The 18,494-nt window shown below is 47.0% G+C and overlaps 1 protein-coding gene across 3 annotated transcripts in view; it reads left to right on the forward strand.

Moving 5' to 3' along the window:
• SCAP (SREBF chaperone) overlaps positions 1-18,494 on the forward strand; it is a 77,701-nt gene that overhangs the window by 49,665 nt on the left and 9,542 nt on the right. For all 3 annotated transcript variants that reach the window (XM_057706842.1, XM_057706843.1, XM_057706844.1), the window contains exons 3-8: positions 4,771-4,900; positions 14,688-14,845; positions 15,643-15,863; positions 16,050-16,155; positions 16,936-17,108; positions 17,509-17,635. In XM_057706842.1, the coding sequence (XP_057562825.1) occupies positions 4,771-4,900; positions 14,688-14,845; positions 15,643-15,863; positions 16,050-16,155; positions 16,936-17,108; positions 17,509-17,635 (915 nt within the window). The remainder of the gene's footprint in view (positions 1-4,770; positions 4,901-14,687; positions 14,846-15,642; positions 15,864-16,049; positions 16,156-16,935; positions 17,109-17,508; positions 17,636-18,494) is intronic.

Below are 18,494 nucleotides of genomic sequence, written 5' to 3' on the forward strand. Positions count from 1 at the left end.
TTGATGGTTGTTACTTAAAGTGGAAGTCCTGAAAGTGGTGAGATGTGGCTGAGTCTGGATATGTTTTGAAGGTGGAGCCCTTGGGATTTTCTGAGGACCAAATGTGGAGTATGAGAGAAAGCAGAATCAAGTTCAGAGTGCTTGCTGGATGGGTGCAGCTGAGTCAGGAAAGGCAGGGGAGGTTTTAAAGACCTGGTTCATTTCCTTTGCTTCTGTAAGATCAGGGTAAGCCAAGATAGGATCTGGTCCTAGAAACGAGTTTGCGGAAGCAGTGTGGGGTGGTGGTAGAAATCCCCACATGGTTTCTTTCTTTAGTCTTTTTTCTGACCTTGGGAGAGTGAATGTTTTTACTCCTAAAATTGCCCGACAGTTTTCTTCCAAGCTTTCTTTTTGGTCTCAAATTTGGTAGCCATGGACGGTGATTATTGCCTTGCATTTTGCATTTTTGTAGAAATCTTTTTCTTGGTGTTTTTCTTGTGCTTCTATTAAAAGGAATGTATGGTTGTTTAAATTTTTAAACATTACAGAAATGTAATACAAGGTGGTATAGTGTGATGTTAAGGGCATGGACTCTGGGGCCAGACTGCCTGTGTTCACATACTGATTCTGCCACTTTGTTGGGGGGGCGATGTGGGGGATATAGCCTTTGTGTGCCTTGTTGGGTTGTGGTGAGGCTTGTTTTTGTTTTGTTTGTTTGTTTTATTTATTTTGGCTGTGCCGGGTCTTAGTTGCGGCATGCAGGATCTTTGTTACAGCATGTTTAGTTGCGGCATGCAGGATCTTTAGTTGCAGCATGTGGGCTTCTTAGTTTTAGCATGTGGGCTCTTATTTTTGGCATGCCAACTGTTAGTTGCAGCATGCATATGGGATCTAGTTCGCTGACCAGGGATTGAACCCAGGTCCCCTACATTGGGAGCGCGGAGTCTTACCCACTGGACCACCAGGGAAGTCCCTGTGGTGAGGCTTAAATGAGCAAAAAGATGGAAGGCACTTAGCACATAATAGGTAGTCAGTGAGAGTTAGAAACCATCATCATTGTTAGAGAGACAGAAACAGGCAGGTTCACCATCAGTGATAAGAACCAGGTCGGGGTGAGTATGGGGCACTTTGGCAGCTCATAGGAGGAGGGGCCTTAACCCTGACTCTGGGGAAAGGAGAAAGATTTCCTGAGCAAGTGATACTGCAGCTGAGACCTTGAAGCTGAGTAATCTAGAAGAATGGACAAGAGTGTTCCAGCAAGTACAGAGCCTCAGAAGCAAGAGGGGAGTTGTGTGTGGCTCCAGGGCAAGGTTGGAGAATGACTGTGAGCCGTTTTAAGCATTTCAAGGCCTGTGGACATTTCCTAAGAGACTTTATCCTAAGGAAGTGGATGCTCTGGAGTGTTCTGCCCTTCTTTCTCTTCCTGCTGGAATGCTTAGACTCTTGGAATTCACAGATGTTTTAAATATTTCAAATCTTGAGAAACAGGCTGCCTTTAGTTTAGTCTGTGTGTTTTGAGCAGCTACTGTGTGGAAAGTGAATGTAGATAAATAAAATGTACTGTCTGCCTTCATCTTGTAGTAGAGCTAGAACTTCAGCAGTCTTAGCTCTGGGCCTCAGGACTCCTCTCTGCACCCGGAGCCCAGAGGTCAGCCCAGGCATTGTGCAGAGCTTTCCCTCAGCAAAACCTTAGCTAAGTCTAGAGAAGCCCTTGACACCTGCCTTCAAACAGCTGAAACTTAGCTTTTGGAAGCAGCAAGAGAGAAGCAACCCTTCATGTAAAAGGGATTCTCGATAGATTAATAGCTAATTTCTTCTCAGAAACCATGGAGGCCAGAAGGCAATGGGATCACATGTTTAAAGTCCTGAAAGGGAAAAAGAAAACACAACCAAGACTTCTATATTCTACAAAACTATATTTCAGGGACTTGCCTGGTGGTCCAGTGGTTAAGACTCTGAGCTTCCAACACAGGGGCCTTGGGTTTGATCCCTGGTCAGGGAACTAAGATCCCACATTCCAAGGGGGGCATGGCCAAAAAAAAAATTAAACAGTGCTTTCAAATTAAGAAAACAAACGATACTTCAATAATGGAGAAATTAAGACATTTCCAGATAAACAAAAGCTGAGGGAATTTGTTACCAGTGGACCTGTCCTACAATTTGAAACCATAAGAAAAAATAAACACTAGTAAAGATAATCAGTTTTGTTGTGCTTTTGTTTTGTTTGTAATATCTTTCTTTCATATTTTGTAATTTAAAGAGCTAGTGCATTAAACAATAATTTACGTTAAAGAGATCAAATGTATAAAGTGTAATCTGTGGGACTTCCCTGGTGGCACAGTGTATAAGAATCTGTGTGCCAAAATAGAGACACAGATGTAGAGAACAAACATATGGACACCAAGTGGGGAAAGTGGGGTGGGGAATGAATTGGGAGATTGAGATTGCCATATATACATTACTAATAAGAAAAAAAATATCAAATTGTACACTTTAAATATATGCAGTTTATTGTATGTCAATTATATCTCAATAAAAGTTCTTTTAAAAAATCAATAATAGAAGGAAAACTGGAAAATTCACAAATCATTCTAAAACCACTGGGTCAAAGAAGAAATCAGAAGGGAAAATAGAAAATACCTTGAGATGATGAAAACAAAAACACAATATACCAAAACTTATGGGATGCAGTGAAAGTAGAACTAAGAGGGAAATTTATAGCTGTATAGAGGACTCTGGACTCATATGAGAATGTATAAAGGTGACTCAATTAAAAAACAGTTAAAGAGTTGAAGATGTGCTTCACAAAAGAGGATTTATCCAAATGGCTAATAAGCATATGAAAGAGTTTTCAACACAATTTACTGTATATTAAAACCACAGAGAGATACGACCGCCTCCTCCTCTAAATGGTTAAAATTAATTGGACTGATAATATCAAGAGGTGACAAGGATTTGAAGCAGTTGAAACTCCCATCACACTGCTGGTGGGAACATAAATTCAAATAACTCCTTTGGAAAACTGGTGTTATCTACAAAGCTAAATATATGTATAATCCACAACCCAGAAATTTCATTATAGGAATATACCCAACAGAAATGAGTGCTTACACAGGAATGAGTGTTTACACAAAAATTATCACAATAGGGCTTCCTAGGTGGCTCAGTGGTTAAGAACTTGCCTGCCAGTGCAGGGGACACGGGTTCGAGCCCTGCCCCAGGAAGATACCACATGCCGCTGAGCAGCTAAGCCCGTGTGCCACAACTATTGAGCCTGCGCTTTAGAGCCCATGAGCCACAACTATTGAGCCCGTGTACCACAGCTGCTGAAGCCCATGCACCTAGAGCCCGTGCTCTGCAACAAGAGAGGCCACAGCAATGAGAAGCCCGCGCACCACAACAAAGAGTAGCCCCCGCTCGCCGCAGCTAGAGAAAGCCCGTGTGCAGCAATGAAGACCCAACACAGCCAATAAATAAATAAATAAAAAATTATTGCAATACCTCTATTCTTAATGGCTTCAGCTGGAAACAGCCAAATGTTCCTCAACATGGGGTTAGATAAATGCACAGTAGTATGTTCACACAGTGGAATAGTACATATCTATGGAAAAGAATGATCTGCTACGTGCACCAGTGTGGATGAATCTAGTAGGTGGAATTTAAGTGAAGACAGCCAGTCACAAAAGAATATACAGTGGAATGGATGATTTCAGTTATATGCCATCAGAAACAGCAGAACTAATTTATGGTGATAGAAATTCTAATAGTGGTTTGTGGTAAAGGAGGCTCTTCACTGGGTGAGGATACAAGGCTACCTTCTGAGGTTCTGGAGATATTTTGTAGCTTGATCTAGGTAGTGGTTACACAGGTGTATGCATATGTAAAAACTCACTGCACTAGATACTTAAGATTTGTGCATTGTACTATGTAAAAGTTAATTCTCAGTTTTTTTTTTTTTTTTAAGCTGTTTTTGTTTTTTTTGCCGCATGCGCCACACACGGAACTTCCCTGACCAGGGATCAAACCTGTGCCCCCTGCAGTGGAAGCGTGGAGTCTTAACCACTGGACTGCTGTGGAAGTCCTAAAAAAAAGTTTTAAAAGAAGTGAAACCTGAAACAAAAGCACATCCATTTGCCAACTTTTTGATGTTAGGCCAGGTTTTTTCCTTTCCGTGTGGTGGGTTCATTGACTTCTATTCAGACTAATCTAGTATAAACCATACCCTCAATGTGTTATGCACAATTTTCATGGTCTGTCCCTTTAAATTGGAGCCGTTTGCTCAGCAGTCTGAATCAGGATCCTTCTGGATTTTTGTTTCCCCAGTTTTTTTGTTTTTGGTTTTTATTTTGGCTGCACTGCACAGCATGTGGAACTCCCCCAACCAGGCATTGAACCTGTGCCCCCTCCAGTGGAAGTGCAGAGTTTTACCCCCTGGACCACCAGGGAAGTCCCTCCCCAGTTTTTTCTTGTTGTACTTGTGTCTAATTTGACCAGAAGTTTGTTTAGCATCTTGCTTTTATTACATCTCTAAATATATTCAACCAGTAAGCTACTTCATAAAATAGTTTATGAGTTGAGTTTCCTGTGACTAAAAAGGAGTTGGAAAATTCTGATCTAGAGGCTTCTGAGTTTCCTCATAGCTCTGAAGTTTTATAACTAATATTTTGTACATTTGTACCGTTCTCCTAGCATGGAGAATTTAGTGCAACTGCAGTGGTTCCTGCATCACTGTTAGCACAGATTCTATCTGCCATCATGTCCTAACTCTTCTCTTCTTTTTGTTCATCCCAGCTACCCACTGCTGAAACTCCCCTTGCCAGGGACGGGACCCGTGGAGTTCACCACTCCTGTGAAGGATTACTCACCCCCACCTGTGGCCTCTGACCACAAGCCAGGAGAGCCTAATGAGCAGCCGGAGTGGGTAGGTACTCATCATATCGCTGAGGAGAGCCCTGGGCCTTGGGTGCAGATTGGCCAAGGCAGGGGTTCTGTGAGTGAGTGAGGGTGGTCAGCTTCTGATAGGTAAATACATATACTTGAACAGCTTTACAAAGGCACCAAAAATATTTAGTTATACATTTAATACCTCTAGTTATACATTCCTGTTTTGAAAGGAAACACCAAACAACATAGAAAGAAGTGTGACTGTCCTAGAAAAGCTGGAGATTGTGATTGCCATAGCTGTGGCTGGGTGGGTCTGGGTTCATGTGTAGGCTGCTCACACTCCGTGCACGGGTGCCAGGCAGTGTCCTGGACAAAGCGCTGTCTCCTCCTTGTGCCAGGTAGTTATGGGAACCACTGAGCATCCCTAGAGAATGTTTTATCATCAGAGTCCCAACACCATTTAATATTTGCAGTGTGCACCTAATTTTTTCAAATCTGGTAGGTCCTGTTTTACCCTCACAATCCAGTCAGGTAAAGTGTGCAGGTTTTGTTCATCTCTTTTGCAGTTAAGGAAGCTGGGGCCCAGAGTGATCACGTGCCTCAGTTTAAATTTAATTTCCATGGGGTCAGCACTGGATTAGAACTCCAGATCTCCTGACCCGAAGCCCACTGCTTCTTCTGAATCATACTGTTCTCAGTTGACTGTCTGAGCTGAGCACTGATGTAAACAAGGAAGAAACACTCTCTCCAGTTGAGGGTCTGAGGTTCAGGACTTAACTCACCAGAGCTCTGGACTCATTATTTGGAAGTCTTACAAGAATGATTCGTTCATCTCTAAAAAAAACTTTCACCTGCCAGGTATGGAGGAAGTGTTCTTCCCTCATGTGTTGTGCTCTGGTCCCATGGATTGGTGCTGGGCTTGCTGAGTCTGTTGCTGAGGAGCAAAACCAAGCTCAGGGAGCAGAGCTCTTCCTCTCCTACCTTCTCTCTGACAGTGATTGCACTGTCCTCCCCATTTCTTTTTCGGGTGATATAGCAGCCAGGTAACTTGTTAAAAACTTTGTTCTAATGTTGCTGAAATAGAGACATATCTGGTCAGATAGGTATGTGTTACAACTACGCATGGTGTCAAGAGGAAGTACACAGTCCAGGCTCAATGGTACTCTGCCCATGAAGGTCAGAGGGAGCATGGTCTGATGTGGCAGAAACCAGTTCTGTAACTTCATGTCTCAGCTTGACCCTTGGCTCACTATGGGACCTTATTGGATCAAACCTTTTGCCTCCATTAACCTCTTGATGCAGTTTTACCACATAGTGGAGCTGATGGTTTCCGGTCACAACAGGGTAGTCTGTGTTGGTGAATGTTTTGTGACTAGTAGAGATCAGTGGGCCTGATGGCACGGAATAGATGTTTCATGGTACGGCTGTTAGGGGTTTACTTGTTTGTGAGCCCTTTAAACTTCCTTAGTGTCCTTCTTTGGACTGGGTTGATAGTAGTGAGTGGGTGTACAGAGTAACTTGAGGGTTCAGAAATTAGAGAATTGTCCCTTTTTTCTCTTTCTGATTTGGGTCCCCAGCCCCTGAAAGGTTGAGAAGGAAACCCAGGCCCTGGTGCAGTCACCTGGTGTCATGCAGTTCAGTGGTCAGTTATCTCACCTCCATTGACTGTCCGTCATAAAAAAAAAAAAGAAAGGTCAACAATACAGGAATAAGGGTTGCTTTAATCATAAGGAACAGAAAACTCAATCCAAACTAGAGTAAGTACAAAGCGCATTTTTGGGGTCACAGTGATAGGCAGGGCTTACTCAAGGACAGCATGGTTTAGGCCTCAGAAGGAGTCCATCTCTCAGCTCTGCCCTCTCTGTTGTCAGCTCACTCTTGTCTCACTAACAGTGGCTGCAGCAGATCCAGTCCCATGTTCTTGAAGCATCCAAACCAGTGGAGGATGAGAGGGTGCCCACTTGGCTCTGAAAGGGGTTACCTGCCTGTCCCCACCCTAAACCCTGTGGCCAGAGGAGGTGCTTTGTTGACTGACTTCATCACTTGATTGTCTCCATCACCAGGCTGGGGATGAGAGAGGATGGTTTCCAAAGGAAAATTAGGACGTCCGGGCGCTGGTCAGCGTAGCACAAGCATCTCCTGCTCACACCAAGGAACCAAAACATCCTTCATTCCTCCATTCATTCCTTTATTCAGCACATGTTTATTGAACGTCTGAAGTGTGCCTGGCAGAATGATCTTAGGGACACATAGAGTCTCACTGCTCCAGAGAAGATCTAGTGCTTAGGAAGAGAAGACAAAGATATTTTTTTAAAATAAATTCAGCATATGTCAAAGGGACACAGGAGCCAACTGAAAGAGCTCCCAATGGCCAATGCTGGAAAATAAAATACATTTTTCAACAAAATAATAAAGTAGTATTGGATTATAGGCCATAGTATAAAATAAATATCTGAGTCCATATGATTGAATAAATAAATGGAGGAAAACAGACAAATCTGGGCAAAAAATTCTAAATTTATGTAGCTAATCTGCCCTCAGGGAGGTGGAATATAATCCCCCTTCCTTAATTATGGACTGTGCATAGTGACTTCCTTCCAAAGAGTACCATGTGGAGAGGGGAGAAAAGAGTCACTTTACATTGGAGAACCTGACATAGCTCCTGAGCAAGGTGATCAGGGTCAACATCAGCAGTGGTACATCAGGTTGATGGTATGTACCCTTGATGTGTGACGAGAAGAGTCTTTTACCTCTGTGGTTTTCCTCCCCCAAACCCCTAACTCCAGTCTAATCATGAGAAGAACTTCAGACGAATCCCAGTTGAGGGATGGTCTACACAGTTCCGGACTAGCACTCCTCAAGACTGTCAAGGTCATCAAAAAAGAGTCTGATAAACTGTCACAGCTAAGAGAAGACTCAAGAGACAGGACAAATAAATGTTACATGGTATCTAGGATGGGATCTTGGGAGAGAAAAAAAGACATAGGTACAAGCTATGGAAATCTGGTTTCCTTACTTTTCCTTAGTGATAGTTTCTCAGACTTTACTTGTTCTTGATGACCTTGACGGTTTTGAGTCATGTTCCTCAAGTGGGATTTGTCTGTTTTTCTCTAAATTAGAATGGGGTTATGGGTTTGGGGAAGGAAGACTACAGAGATGAAGTGTCATTCTTTTCACATCCGTCAGCTTCCTAAGTTATTTTTTAAATTTCCATACGTTAAAGTTCAGTCTTTGTGCTGTAAAGTTCTTGGTACTGTCAGGGTTTTGTTTTGTTTTGTTTTTAAGCCTTTCTAATAGAAGTATGGAACAATCTAGTTGTGTTTTTAATTTACATTTTCCAGATGACTACTGTCAAGTGCTTATTGTATTTGCATATCTTCCTTTGCAGAGTGTTTCAGTGTTTTGCCCATTTTGAATTGAGTTGTTTGGATTTTTTTTTATTGAATTGTAATTCTTTTCGTATGCTGGAGGTGTTTCTCTTTCTGTATAGTCCTCCTTCTCCCCTTTTGTTGAAGTGTTCCCCACAGTGGGATGGTGCCTGTACCCTGCAGTTGGGCCTTTATATGTTCTCCAAAAAGGATCCTAATCAACTCTGCCAGGTCCTTGTGTGCTGAGTTAGGCCCGCCCTGTGTTGGAATCACTGATCAGTGGCCTTGTGGGGTGGGGGAGGACAGTTCCTTCTGGAAAGAGGGATATTTTTACCAGAGGAAAACCAGAGCAAAGCAGAAAGGTGAAGACTTTCCATTTCACAGGCGTGTGACCTTGGGCAAGTTATGTAACACCTCTGTACCTTAGTTTCCACATTCATAAAATGGGGATAATAATTATACCTGCATTATACGTTGTCATAGGATTAAGTGAAAGAATGCACAAGTTAGGTCAGTGCCTGGCCCATCATTTGCATTCGATAAATGTTTCTGGCTATCACCATTGTCATCATTGTCATTGATTAGATCTGGCCAGAGCAGAGGACAGAAGAACAGAGGTTCACATGCTTGCACTGCCCTCTGAGTGCACCAGGCATGTATTCGTTATCTGTTACCCCTTAGTTCACGTCACACTCTCCAGGAAGCCTTCTCCAGCTCTCTTTCAGATGTGTGCTCTGGTTCTCCTTGTGCACTGTAGTGTGACCCAGTTGCAATCATGTTTCATTCAAATTTGTCCAACCTTTTGCACATAGTATATGCTTAGGAAAGGTTTTTTGTTGAATGACTTGTTGAATAAGCATGGCTTATTTAGGGGACAGGGAGTCTGAAGTGAGGCATTTTTCTTGGAGCTTGGTAAGTGATAAGTTAGATGTGACCAAGTTAAATCTTGGGCTCTGGAGTTTATAATTTTATTTATTTATTTATTGGCTGCTTTGGGTCTTCGTTGCTGCTCATGGGCTTTCTCTAGTTGTGGCGAGCGGGGGCTACTCTTCATTGCAGTGCGCGGGCTTCTAGGCGCACGGGCTTCAGTAGTTGTGGCTCTCGGGCTCTAGAGTGCAGGCTCAGTAGTTGTGGTGCACGGGCTTAGTTGCTCTGTGGCATGTGGGATCTTCCTGGACCAGGTATTGAACCCGTGTCCCCTGCATTGGCAGGCAGATTCTTAATCGCTGCGTCACCAGGGAAGTCACTGGGCTCTGGAATTTAAATGAATTCTCTGGGCAGTGGAAAGCCATTCCCTTAGTGGCAATGACATGATGAAAGTGGTGGTAAGAAGGTCAGTCTAACTGAATTTAGAGAAACTTGGAGACTGAGATGACTGTGCCTAGGAGGAGGGTGAGAGGACGAGAAAGGGGAGGAGAGATTGATTTTAAAGGGATGCCAAATCCAATTTTAAGAGTTTTAAGTCATAATGATATAGCTAGATGTAACTCATGTGTTTGGCCAGACACCTTACTAGGTGGTTTCCTGTGTTGATTGTTTGGTCCTCGCAGTGATCTGCTGAGGTCTGAGAGTCTATTCCCATTTCCCTCAGCAAGTAAGGGACTGAGGCTTGGAGAGTGTAAGACCCTTGTCCAAGGCCCACAGCCAGGGGTGGAGCTAGAATTTGAACCCTGGTGTGTCCCTTGAGCCTGCCCTTCCCACCCCCACCCCCTCACCATCCAGGGCTAGAGAACAAGGAGCAGGACCCCTGTTTTCCAGAAGAACTGAGTAATGGGAGTTCTCTATATCATGTTGTAAAGGAAGCCCCTGGGTGTGTCAATGTAAAGGTGAAATACTTGGAGCTCTAGGTTGCTTTCTGTAAATGTGAAGGAAGGATTGTGTTTAAAACAGCAACAACAAGCTTGAGACATCCTGCGCTGGCCTGGCTCCCCTAGCCCGGGTCATCATGGAAACCTGAACCTCATACCAAGCCCTACCTGCTGGGTCCACAGAGGTGGCTAGGCTTCCAGGCCAGCACTGCAGTGTTCATGGTGGTGGTCTGAGCCTGAATGCAAGGTTTCCAAGGAGCCCTGGTCAGGGGCCTCATGCTGTGAATGGTGGTGGTCAGAGATCCCATGGGTCCTCAGGACCTCAGCTCCCCTGCTGCACTGCTTGTGCTGGGCCTTTCCATCTGTGTCCTGTTCTCCATGGGAACTCACATGGTTCAGAGCTACCCAGGCAGGTAGACTGTACCAGCTTGGGGATCAGGCAACACTGGGCTTTAATCCTAGCTCTGCTGCCTGTCAGCTGTGTGTCCTTGGGCATATCCTTTTTTATCTGAGACTTGGTTTTCTTATCTGGGTCCTCTAGCTCAGGGTCTCTTACAAACTGCGGTCAAGCTGTCAGCCAAGGCTGCGCTTATCTCAAAGCCTGGCTGGAGAGAATCTGCTTTCAAGCTCACTCAGACAGTGATCTGGAAGCAGGCTCCTTGCAGGCTGTTGGACTGAGGGACTCTTGTCCCTCATTGGGTGTTGGCTAAAAGTCCCATCAGTTCCTTGCCACATGGACCTTTCTGGAGCAGCTCATGGTATAGCTGACTTCATCAGAGTGGTGGCTCTAAAGGAGGGAGGCGGAGGAGGCGTTATAGTCTGTTTCCTTCCATTAAAAAAAAATTGTCAAAATACACACAACATAAAATTTACTCTCTTAACTGTTTTTTGGTTGGCTCTTTGTCTTTTGGCTGCTCCGTGCAACTCGTGGGATCTTAGTTCCCCAACCAGGGATCGAACCCAAGCCCTGACAGTAAAAGCACTGGGTCCTAACCACTGGACAGTCAGGGAATTCCCTCTCTTAACCGTTTTTAAGTATACAGTTCAGTGGTATTAAGTACATTCACGTTATTGTACAACCCTTGCCACCATCCATCTTCATAACTCTTCATCTTGTAAAACAGAAACTCTGTACACATTAAACAGTAACTCCGCATTCCCCCTTTCCCAGCCCCTGGTAACCACCATTCTACTTTCTAACACTATGAATTTGACGACTTTAGGTACCTCATGTAAGCGGAATCGTATGGTATTTGTCTTTTTGTGCCTGGTTTATTTCACTTAGTATAATGGCCTTTAGGGTCATAGTCTTTTGTAACCTAATCTCAGAAATAAGAGCTCATCACTTGTGCTACATACTGTTTGTCAGAAGCAAGTCCCTAGGTCCAGCTCACTCTCAAGGGGGATTACACTTGGGCATGAGCACAAGGAGGTGGGGATTGTTGGGACCATGTTAGACGCCTCCACCTAGTGAGGACTTCTCCCTCTGTACCCAGGGGCATCTGGACTGTGCTGGCCCTCATCTTTCTCCATCACCCACTTAGGATTCCTCCTGTCACCTCTGTTTCCATGTCTGTTTCTTACTTGAGTATCAAGTAGGGATTATGATAGGGCCCAGCACAGTGAGTGGTAGCCCTGACCACATCTCCTGCTACCATTTTCGTGCCTGCCTGCCTACCTTCCAGCCACCAGCACCCGCATCTCATTTGTCAAAGAATCTCTGGTACAGAAGGCCTGAGGTGCTGGAGAACTCACAACCCCTAGGAGCAGCCCTCAACCAGTAACTACAGGAGTTGGTATGTAACCTCAGCTCTCTTTCCTTATGTGGGATAACTCAGCTAAATCCAGTTATCCACAGAGGTCACTTGCTCAGTAGCACACCCTTTGTTGGCTGCCTTCCCTTCCCTGCTCCTGTCCCTACTCCTGTCCCTACTCCCCTCCCTGTGTTTCCTCCACCTCCCAAGGAAACCACTTGTCTTAGGGACTGCTGCTGGGGGAACGCAAACTAAGGTAGTGAATGACAAGAGGTAGGTTTGTGCCTGTTAAATAAACCACCATAAGAGAATTTTGATGCCCAGAAGAGGGAGGTTGAGGGTACATATGTTGGACGATGAGTGTGATACAGTCATATTAAATGACTGACCCAAGATCTTGAAAGAGCGGGACAGATGTGGAATAGCTGCTTGGAAAGTTCAGTTGGAAATCAGGGAGGTGAATAAGAGCCGGCCAGCAGAGGGAGGTCCAGCCAAGGCTGAGAGCGTGGCTGTGCCATAGGCTCTCTTCTACGTGGTTTTTGTCTGGTAAGGCTTACCAGCTGAGGAGTGAAAACAAATGAACAGTGGATTTTACCCAGGGCTGGTGGAAGGTCAGGGGAGAAAGAGGTGTCTTGGGCAAAAGGGTTACATACTCCTATGAAAATCTGAGGAAAACCATGGAATCCTCTCCCCTAAAAATGATGACGATAATAATAATAGATACACTTCTGAGAAGAAATGTGAGTTAAGCAGGGCTCTTATAGAGCTGCTGGAGCCGTCCCTAGAGCCTGGAACGTCCCTAGAGCCTGGAAGGAGAGCTCTGCTTCTGAAGTATGTTTGTTGTTACTTTGTTGAAATGGTAGCCTGGATGGTCCTCGATGGGAACGGGGCTGGATTTGGACGGGAGGGCCAAGGAGCTGTCCTGCCTGGAAACCAAAGGTTCAGTTGCATAGGCTCAGTGGGCCTAAGGGTGAGGGTGGAGGGTCTGATGAGGGCCGTGGGCAAAGGATGTGGTATGTGCAGAGTCACAGCCTGTGCCCAGTGGGAACAGACCTGGGTCTTGGAGGCTCCACGGTGCTGTGCTGTGTCCTTCACAGAGTCTGAGGATGATCACCCTGGGTATCGCTCTCCTTGCAGAGCTGTGAGTCTCTGGGCAGCTGCTGCCACACTCAGGCCTGTGTGGTGTGCTGAGTCGAGCTGCTGTTCCGATCAGGACCTGTGGTGGTCAGTTCTCTCTCGGTACTTCTGTACCTCCTGGCAGCTTTTAGTGGGCTGAATCTGGTGCAGAAGACTAAGTGGGTGAGGCCTTCTGTCACCAGAGCCTTTCATAAATATATACTTCACAGAAGCTCAGATGGTTGCCTGGGGTTGTTCCTTTGCACCTAGGAGCCCAGGAGGTGTTAAGTTGCTGTGTGTGATCAACATCTTGACCCTTGCTTGTGCCATAGCCCGGAGTATGGAATCATTGAGTGGCTAAATGGCCTTCCTTTCATCTGCACACCTGCCCTTCAGAGTTCCTGATCATGGCACAGGCATCAGGACAGTCCCCTAATTCCTCGGCCAGACGTGGCTCCCTCCAGCCTGCACCTCAGAGCGCCTCATGCCTGTGGGCGGACCTTCTCTGTCTCTGGGTGGATGATAGCCTAGCTTTAGGGGGGTCTCCAAAGCACTGCTTTGTCAGGTTGCCTCTTTCTCTCAGAGATAGCCAGGGGCTTTTCTTTGTTTACTGGTTAAAATCCAGATGGCTCAGTCAGGTGTCATCCTGGCCACCTCTCGTTTTTGCTGTGATTTCCATTATTACCCGCCAGCACTCTCCTGTGCTGTCCAGGCTGCTCCTCAGAGGCCCCCACTTCCTCTCTTCCACCAAGCCTTCCCCACCTCGTGGCTCTACTGAGCTCCTCTCTGGCCGTAACCCTGCCATGGCTAGTCCAGAACCTTGTTTTGGGGGTGCTCCTTGACACATCCATCACTGGAAGTCATTCCTCGCCTGTCACTTTTGTCACTTAAGTGCCTATTAGCTCTTTCAGGATAGATGGCAGGTTCTAGTGAGAAAAGTATGGTTGTCAACCAGGAGACCTGGGTTTGAATCCCCATGCCATCCTGCTCAAGTCCTGAAACCTTAGAGAGTCGCTTTGCTTCTCGTAGGACTGTTGTGGGGGTCCGTGAGACGATGTGGCACGCCTGTTACTGCTGATGTTTCCATTGACACTTTGTCTCTTCATGCGCTGTGTGTGTGTGTGTGTGTACACATATGCGCGGGCGGGTCTTAGTGTTGCTGTGGGGTGAATGTCATTATCTCCCTTTCACAGTGAGGAAACTGAAATCTGGAGAAGTAAAAAATGTTTCTTAGGCCATACAGTTGGAGAGCAGAGATTTAAAACTGGGTCTGTTGAGCTTCAAAAACCACTGACCTACAAGTGGTAAAACCAGGATCAACAAGATAGGCTACACCCTCTGGGGAGTTTATGGCCTATTGCAGGGTCAGCAGGCATTTCACTTCAAGGGCTAGATAGCACAGGTTTTGTTTAGAGTTTGTGGGTCACACCATCTGTCGTGAACAGTCACCTTTCATTGCTGCATGAAAGCAGAACAGTGCGGAATGGGGTAGGTGTGGCTATGTTCCAGGAAAACTTTATTTAGAAAAACAGGTGCCAGGCTCTATGGCCTGTGGCCATAGTTTGGCAATGCCTATCCTATTGGGAAATGTGTATAAAAGTGGTTCATTAAGTGGTAAGAAGTCCCTTGTAGACGTCTTCATTTTCGAAGGCCTGTCCAGTTGGCCCCACATTGCTTTGCCTATAGTAGGTGCTCAGTAAATCTTTACTGAATACGGGCCGTGTTTCTCCCTCCTGTGCTGAGCTGACCTTTCTACCCCTCCCCTGTTTCTCCTGCAGTACGTGGGTGCTCCAGTGGCTTATATCCAACAGATATTTGTGAAGTCTTCAGTGTCTCCCTGGCACAAGAACCTTCTGGCAGTAGATGTGTTCCGCTCACCTCTGTCCCGGGCATTCCAGCTGGTGGAGGAGATCCGGAACCATGTGCTGAGAGACAGGTATCCCTTCTGGGGATCGCAGCCTCCCTGATCCAGATCTGAACTGAAGGGAGGGTGCAGCCCTCAGTGTAAGTCCATTGAGCCAGCCAGCTCTGTGGAAGGTGAGCTTGCTTTGCTTTTCTCAGCACACTTGTGAGTCGGCTGCAGCTGTGTTCCCCTTGGACCTGTGTAGATGGCACAGGTAGAACCCTGGGCTTCATCCCCAGGTCTCAGACAGACTAGGTATCCACTGGGCCGACCCTGTGACAAGCTAACTGCGATCCAGTTGACTGGTGACCCAGAGGGCTCACTGCCTGGGGGTTGTGAGATGTGAGTCTGGTGGTGGTGCCATGCTGACAAGAAGCAGGCTGTCCCTGGGGGTGCACTTCTGAGATCCCAGCCCACCACTGATTTTCTGGAGTGTGCTGGCTTTGCAGGTTACCTCACTGCTGGGTTTTAGTTAGCTGAGGGCTTTGACGGGCATTTTAGTGAACAAAACAAAGCCCTTGATTTTCCCCCTATCCCCTCTGCCTGCTGAACTGGCCAAGGTATTCTAGTGAGTGGGGCTGTGCACACTCCCAGAACTTGCTTCTCCTTGGAGGTGATGGGCTTTTGAACTCCACGTGCACTTTGAAGGTCAGATAGCCACAAGGTTTGGTCGTTGACCACCTAGAAGTACTCCGCCTGCTGCCTTAGTCCTCAGGCTCTTTGAGATACCAGGCATCCGGGAGCCTGATGACAGAGGTGACCGAGGAAGTGCATTGGGCCTGTCCTGTGCTGGCAGACACAGCAGGTGCCTCGTCCTGTCTCCTGCACAGCTCTGGGACCAGGAGCCTGGAGGAGGTATGCCTGCAGGTGACTGACCTACTGCCAGGCCTCAGGAAGCTCCGGAACCTCCTCCCGGAGCATGGATGCCTGCTGCTGTCTCCCGGGAACTTCTGGCAGAATGACCGGGAGCGCTTCCATGCTGATCCTGACATCATCGGAACCATCCATCAGCATGAGCCTAAAACCCTGCAGACCTCAGCCACGCTCAAAGGTACCCCTAGGGCAGGTTCCTTGAGAACTTGCCAGGGGGCCTGTCAGTCACCATGTCCTCTTTGATGGCTGCTCTGGCGGATCAGGGGTTACCCCTAGTTTCCAAGGATGGGGGTGGAAAGGGGCCCCTAGTGTCTCTACAGTAGCTGCCATTCCTTTGTCAGCACTTGCTGCTTTCTGTCTGCAGACTTGCTGTTCGGTGTCCCTGGGAAGTACAGCGGGGTGAGCCTCTACACCAGGAAGAGGCTGGTCTCGTACACCATCACCCTTGTCTTCCAGCACTACCATGCCAAGTAAGGTTGTCAGGACTCAGGGGCTGTGGAATGACAGGAGGCTTTGAGTAGTCCCTGTTCTGGTTGGAGTGTCCAGAATGCCCCCTTGGGAACTTGGAGTTCTCAGGCCTCCTGTTGAAATGTTTGTGTCCTTTAGGCTGAAGGGTGCTTTCTGCTCACACTTGAGTAGGGATGACCTGACAGCTGGTTAAGAATAAGGGACAATGAGACTTACCTGGCAGTCCAGTGGTTAAGACTGCACTCCCAATGTGGGAGTGAGGGGTGGGTGTTTGATCCCTGGTTGGGAAATTAAGATCCCGCGTGCTACATGGTGCAGCCACAAAAAAAAAAAAAAAAAAAAAGAACAAGGGACAAAGGCAGGGCTGGAAAATTCAGTGTCCTGGTGCCTCCACTGGTCTCTCTCTTGAGCATAGGGCAGGGGTCCCCAGGTGGTTGCTGCTGAGCCCCATGTAACCTCAGAACCTTCCCAGCAGAGACAGCTCCCAGCAGGGGCACATAGGATGCTGATGATTGGCTGTTCTGGGCCTTTGGCAGTCAGAGTGGGGTGATAGGTTGGGAATGGAGGGCTGAGGGGGAGGTCCTGAGACAACTTGGCCAACCTTTTAATTCTTCCAAACCACGCCAAGCCCTGGAGACTGGAGGGAAGGTTAGACACCACAGAGAAGCTCCCTCCAACACAGAGGGAGGAGGGAAGCACTGACGGACCTTCCTTCTAGGGATTGTCTTTGTCCCCTGGAGCAAGAGGGACAGTCCATCAACCCCACCCCACTCCCCGACCAGGTTTCTGGGCAGCCTGCGGGCCCGCCTGATGCTCCTGCACCCCAGCCCCAACTGCAGCCTTCGGGCGGAGAGCCTGGTCCACGTGCACTTCAAGGAGGAGATTGGCATCGCTGAGCTCATCCCTCTTGTGACCACCTATATCATCTTGTTTGCCTACATCTACTTTTCCACGCGTAAGTCCACGGCAAGGAGGCTGGGGCTTTCTCCGAGCTAATGCGAGCATTTCCAGGTCACACCCTTCTCTGTTTCTGCAGGTGGCCCAGGCAGAGGTGTAGAATGTGGCTGGTGGTTCCAAAAGTTGGGGCTTCACCCCTGCCATGGAGTTTTAGGGGCTTGGGTGGGTCCAGGGCTCCTCTCACTTCTCAAGAAAAGTTGCTTCCTGGGTAGGGGTTCCCAAAGGACACACTGCGCCCCTGAGACTGGAAAGTGTACACTTTCTTTGGTCAAACCGGGAACTTCCCTTTGTTGGACTTTCAGGGAACATGCTCCCCCGCTAGGAGCTCAGTTTAGAAGGGCCTGTGTGTGCCAGGCCCTGGGGAGATGCCGCCCTGATGTGCCCTCTCTGCCCTCCAGGCAAGATCGACATGGTCAAGTCCAAGTGGGGACTGGCTCTGGCGGCTGTGGTCACGGTGCTTAGCTCGCTGCTCATGTCTGTGGGACTCTGCACACTCTTCGGCCTGACGCCCACCCTCAATGGCGGGTAGGTCCTGGGCAGGCTCCAGGGGGTGGCAGGGTGGGACCCCAGGCTGGAGCACCTTGCCCCCCTGGGCACTTGGCCTGCCCAGCACTGGACGCTTGCTGTTACCGCATGTTCTCACATGGTTATTTTAACATTTAAGAGGTATATTTTTTCCCTCTTTTAGTTACCTGGTTTGTGTCATACATGTGTGTATACAAAGTATATCTATATTTACATGTAATGCATACATAGTTATGTGTATGTATGTACGCTTACGTGTATATTTCTGTGTGGGGTAGGTATTTATATATGTGTACGCACGTGTTTCTGCATATGTATATATATATATAAGGGTATGTTTTGCATGTGTGTATAAGGGTATATGGATGTGTATGTGTGCATTTATATATTATACATACATGTGCAGATTGCTTCTTGATGGCTTAAGCCATAGATGGGTGTGACAGAGAAGGTACACTTCTTTCTTTCTTACTATTAAAACATTTAAATGCCTAATAAAATAGACCACTTTAGAGTAAGCTTTTTAAAAGATATAGGACATAAACACACTCTAATTTGTCACCTTTCCACGGTTTGCTTTCGCTGCCATTTCTCTCTGAAACATGGTCTGAAAGCCCTTCCCTGGGTGTGTCCTCAGGCTTCAGTCTCCTTAGCTTTGCTGGGCCCGCCCGCCTACCCGTTAGTGGTTACTGCCCGTTGGCCGGTGCCCGACCTTGGCTTGTCAGGCTGGTCCCCGGAACAGTGATTTTTGTGTTTTCTGTTACCTTCCTTGCTCGTAGAACAGCTTACTTTCCTAAAGGTGGCGGTGTTACACAGCCCTTCCCCCCGTAGCTGTCTGCTCTGCCCTCCTCGGAGCCCC

The sequence above is a fragment of the Hippopotamus amphibius genome, chromosome 13, assembly GCF_030028045.1.
Source record: "Hippopotamus amphibius kiboko isolate mHipAmp2 chromosome 13, mHipAmp2.hap2, whole genome shotgun sequence".
Classification (NCBI taxonomy): domain Eukaryota; kingdom Metazoa; phylum Chordata; class Mammalia; order Artiodactyla; family Hippopotamidae; genus Hippopotamus; species Hippopotamus amphibius.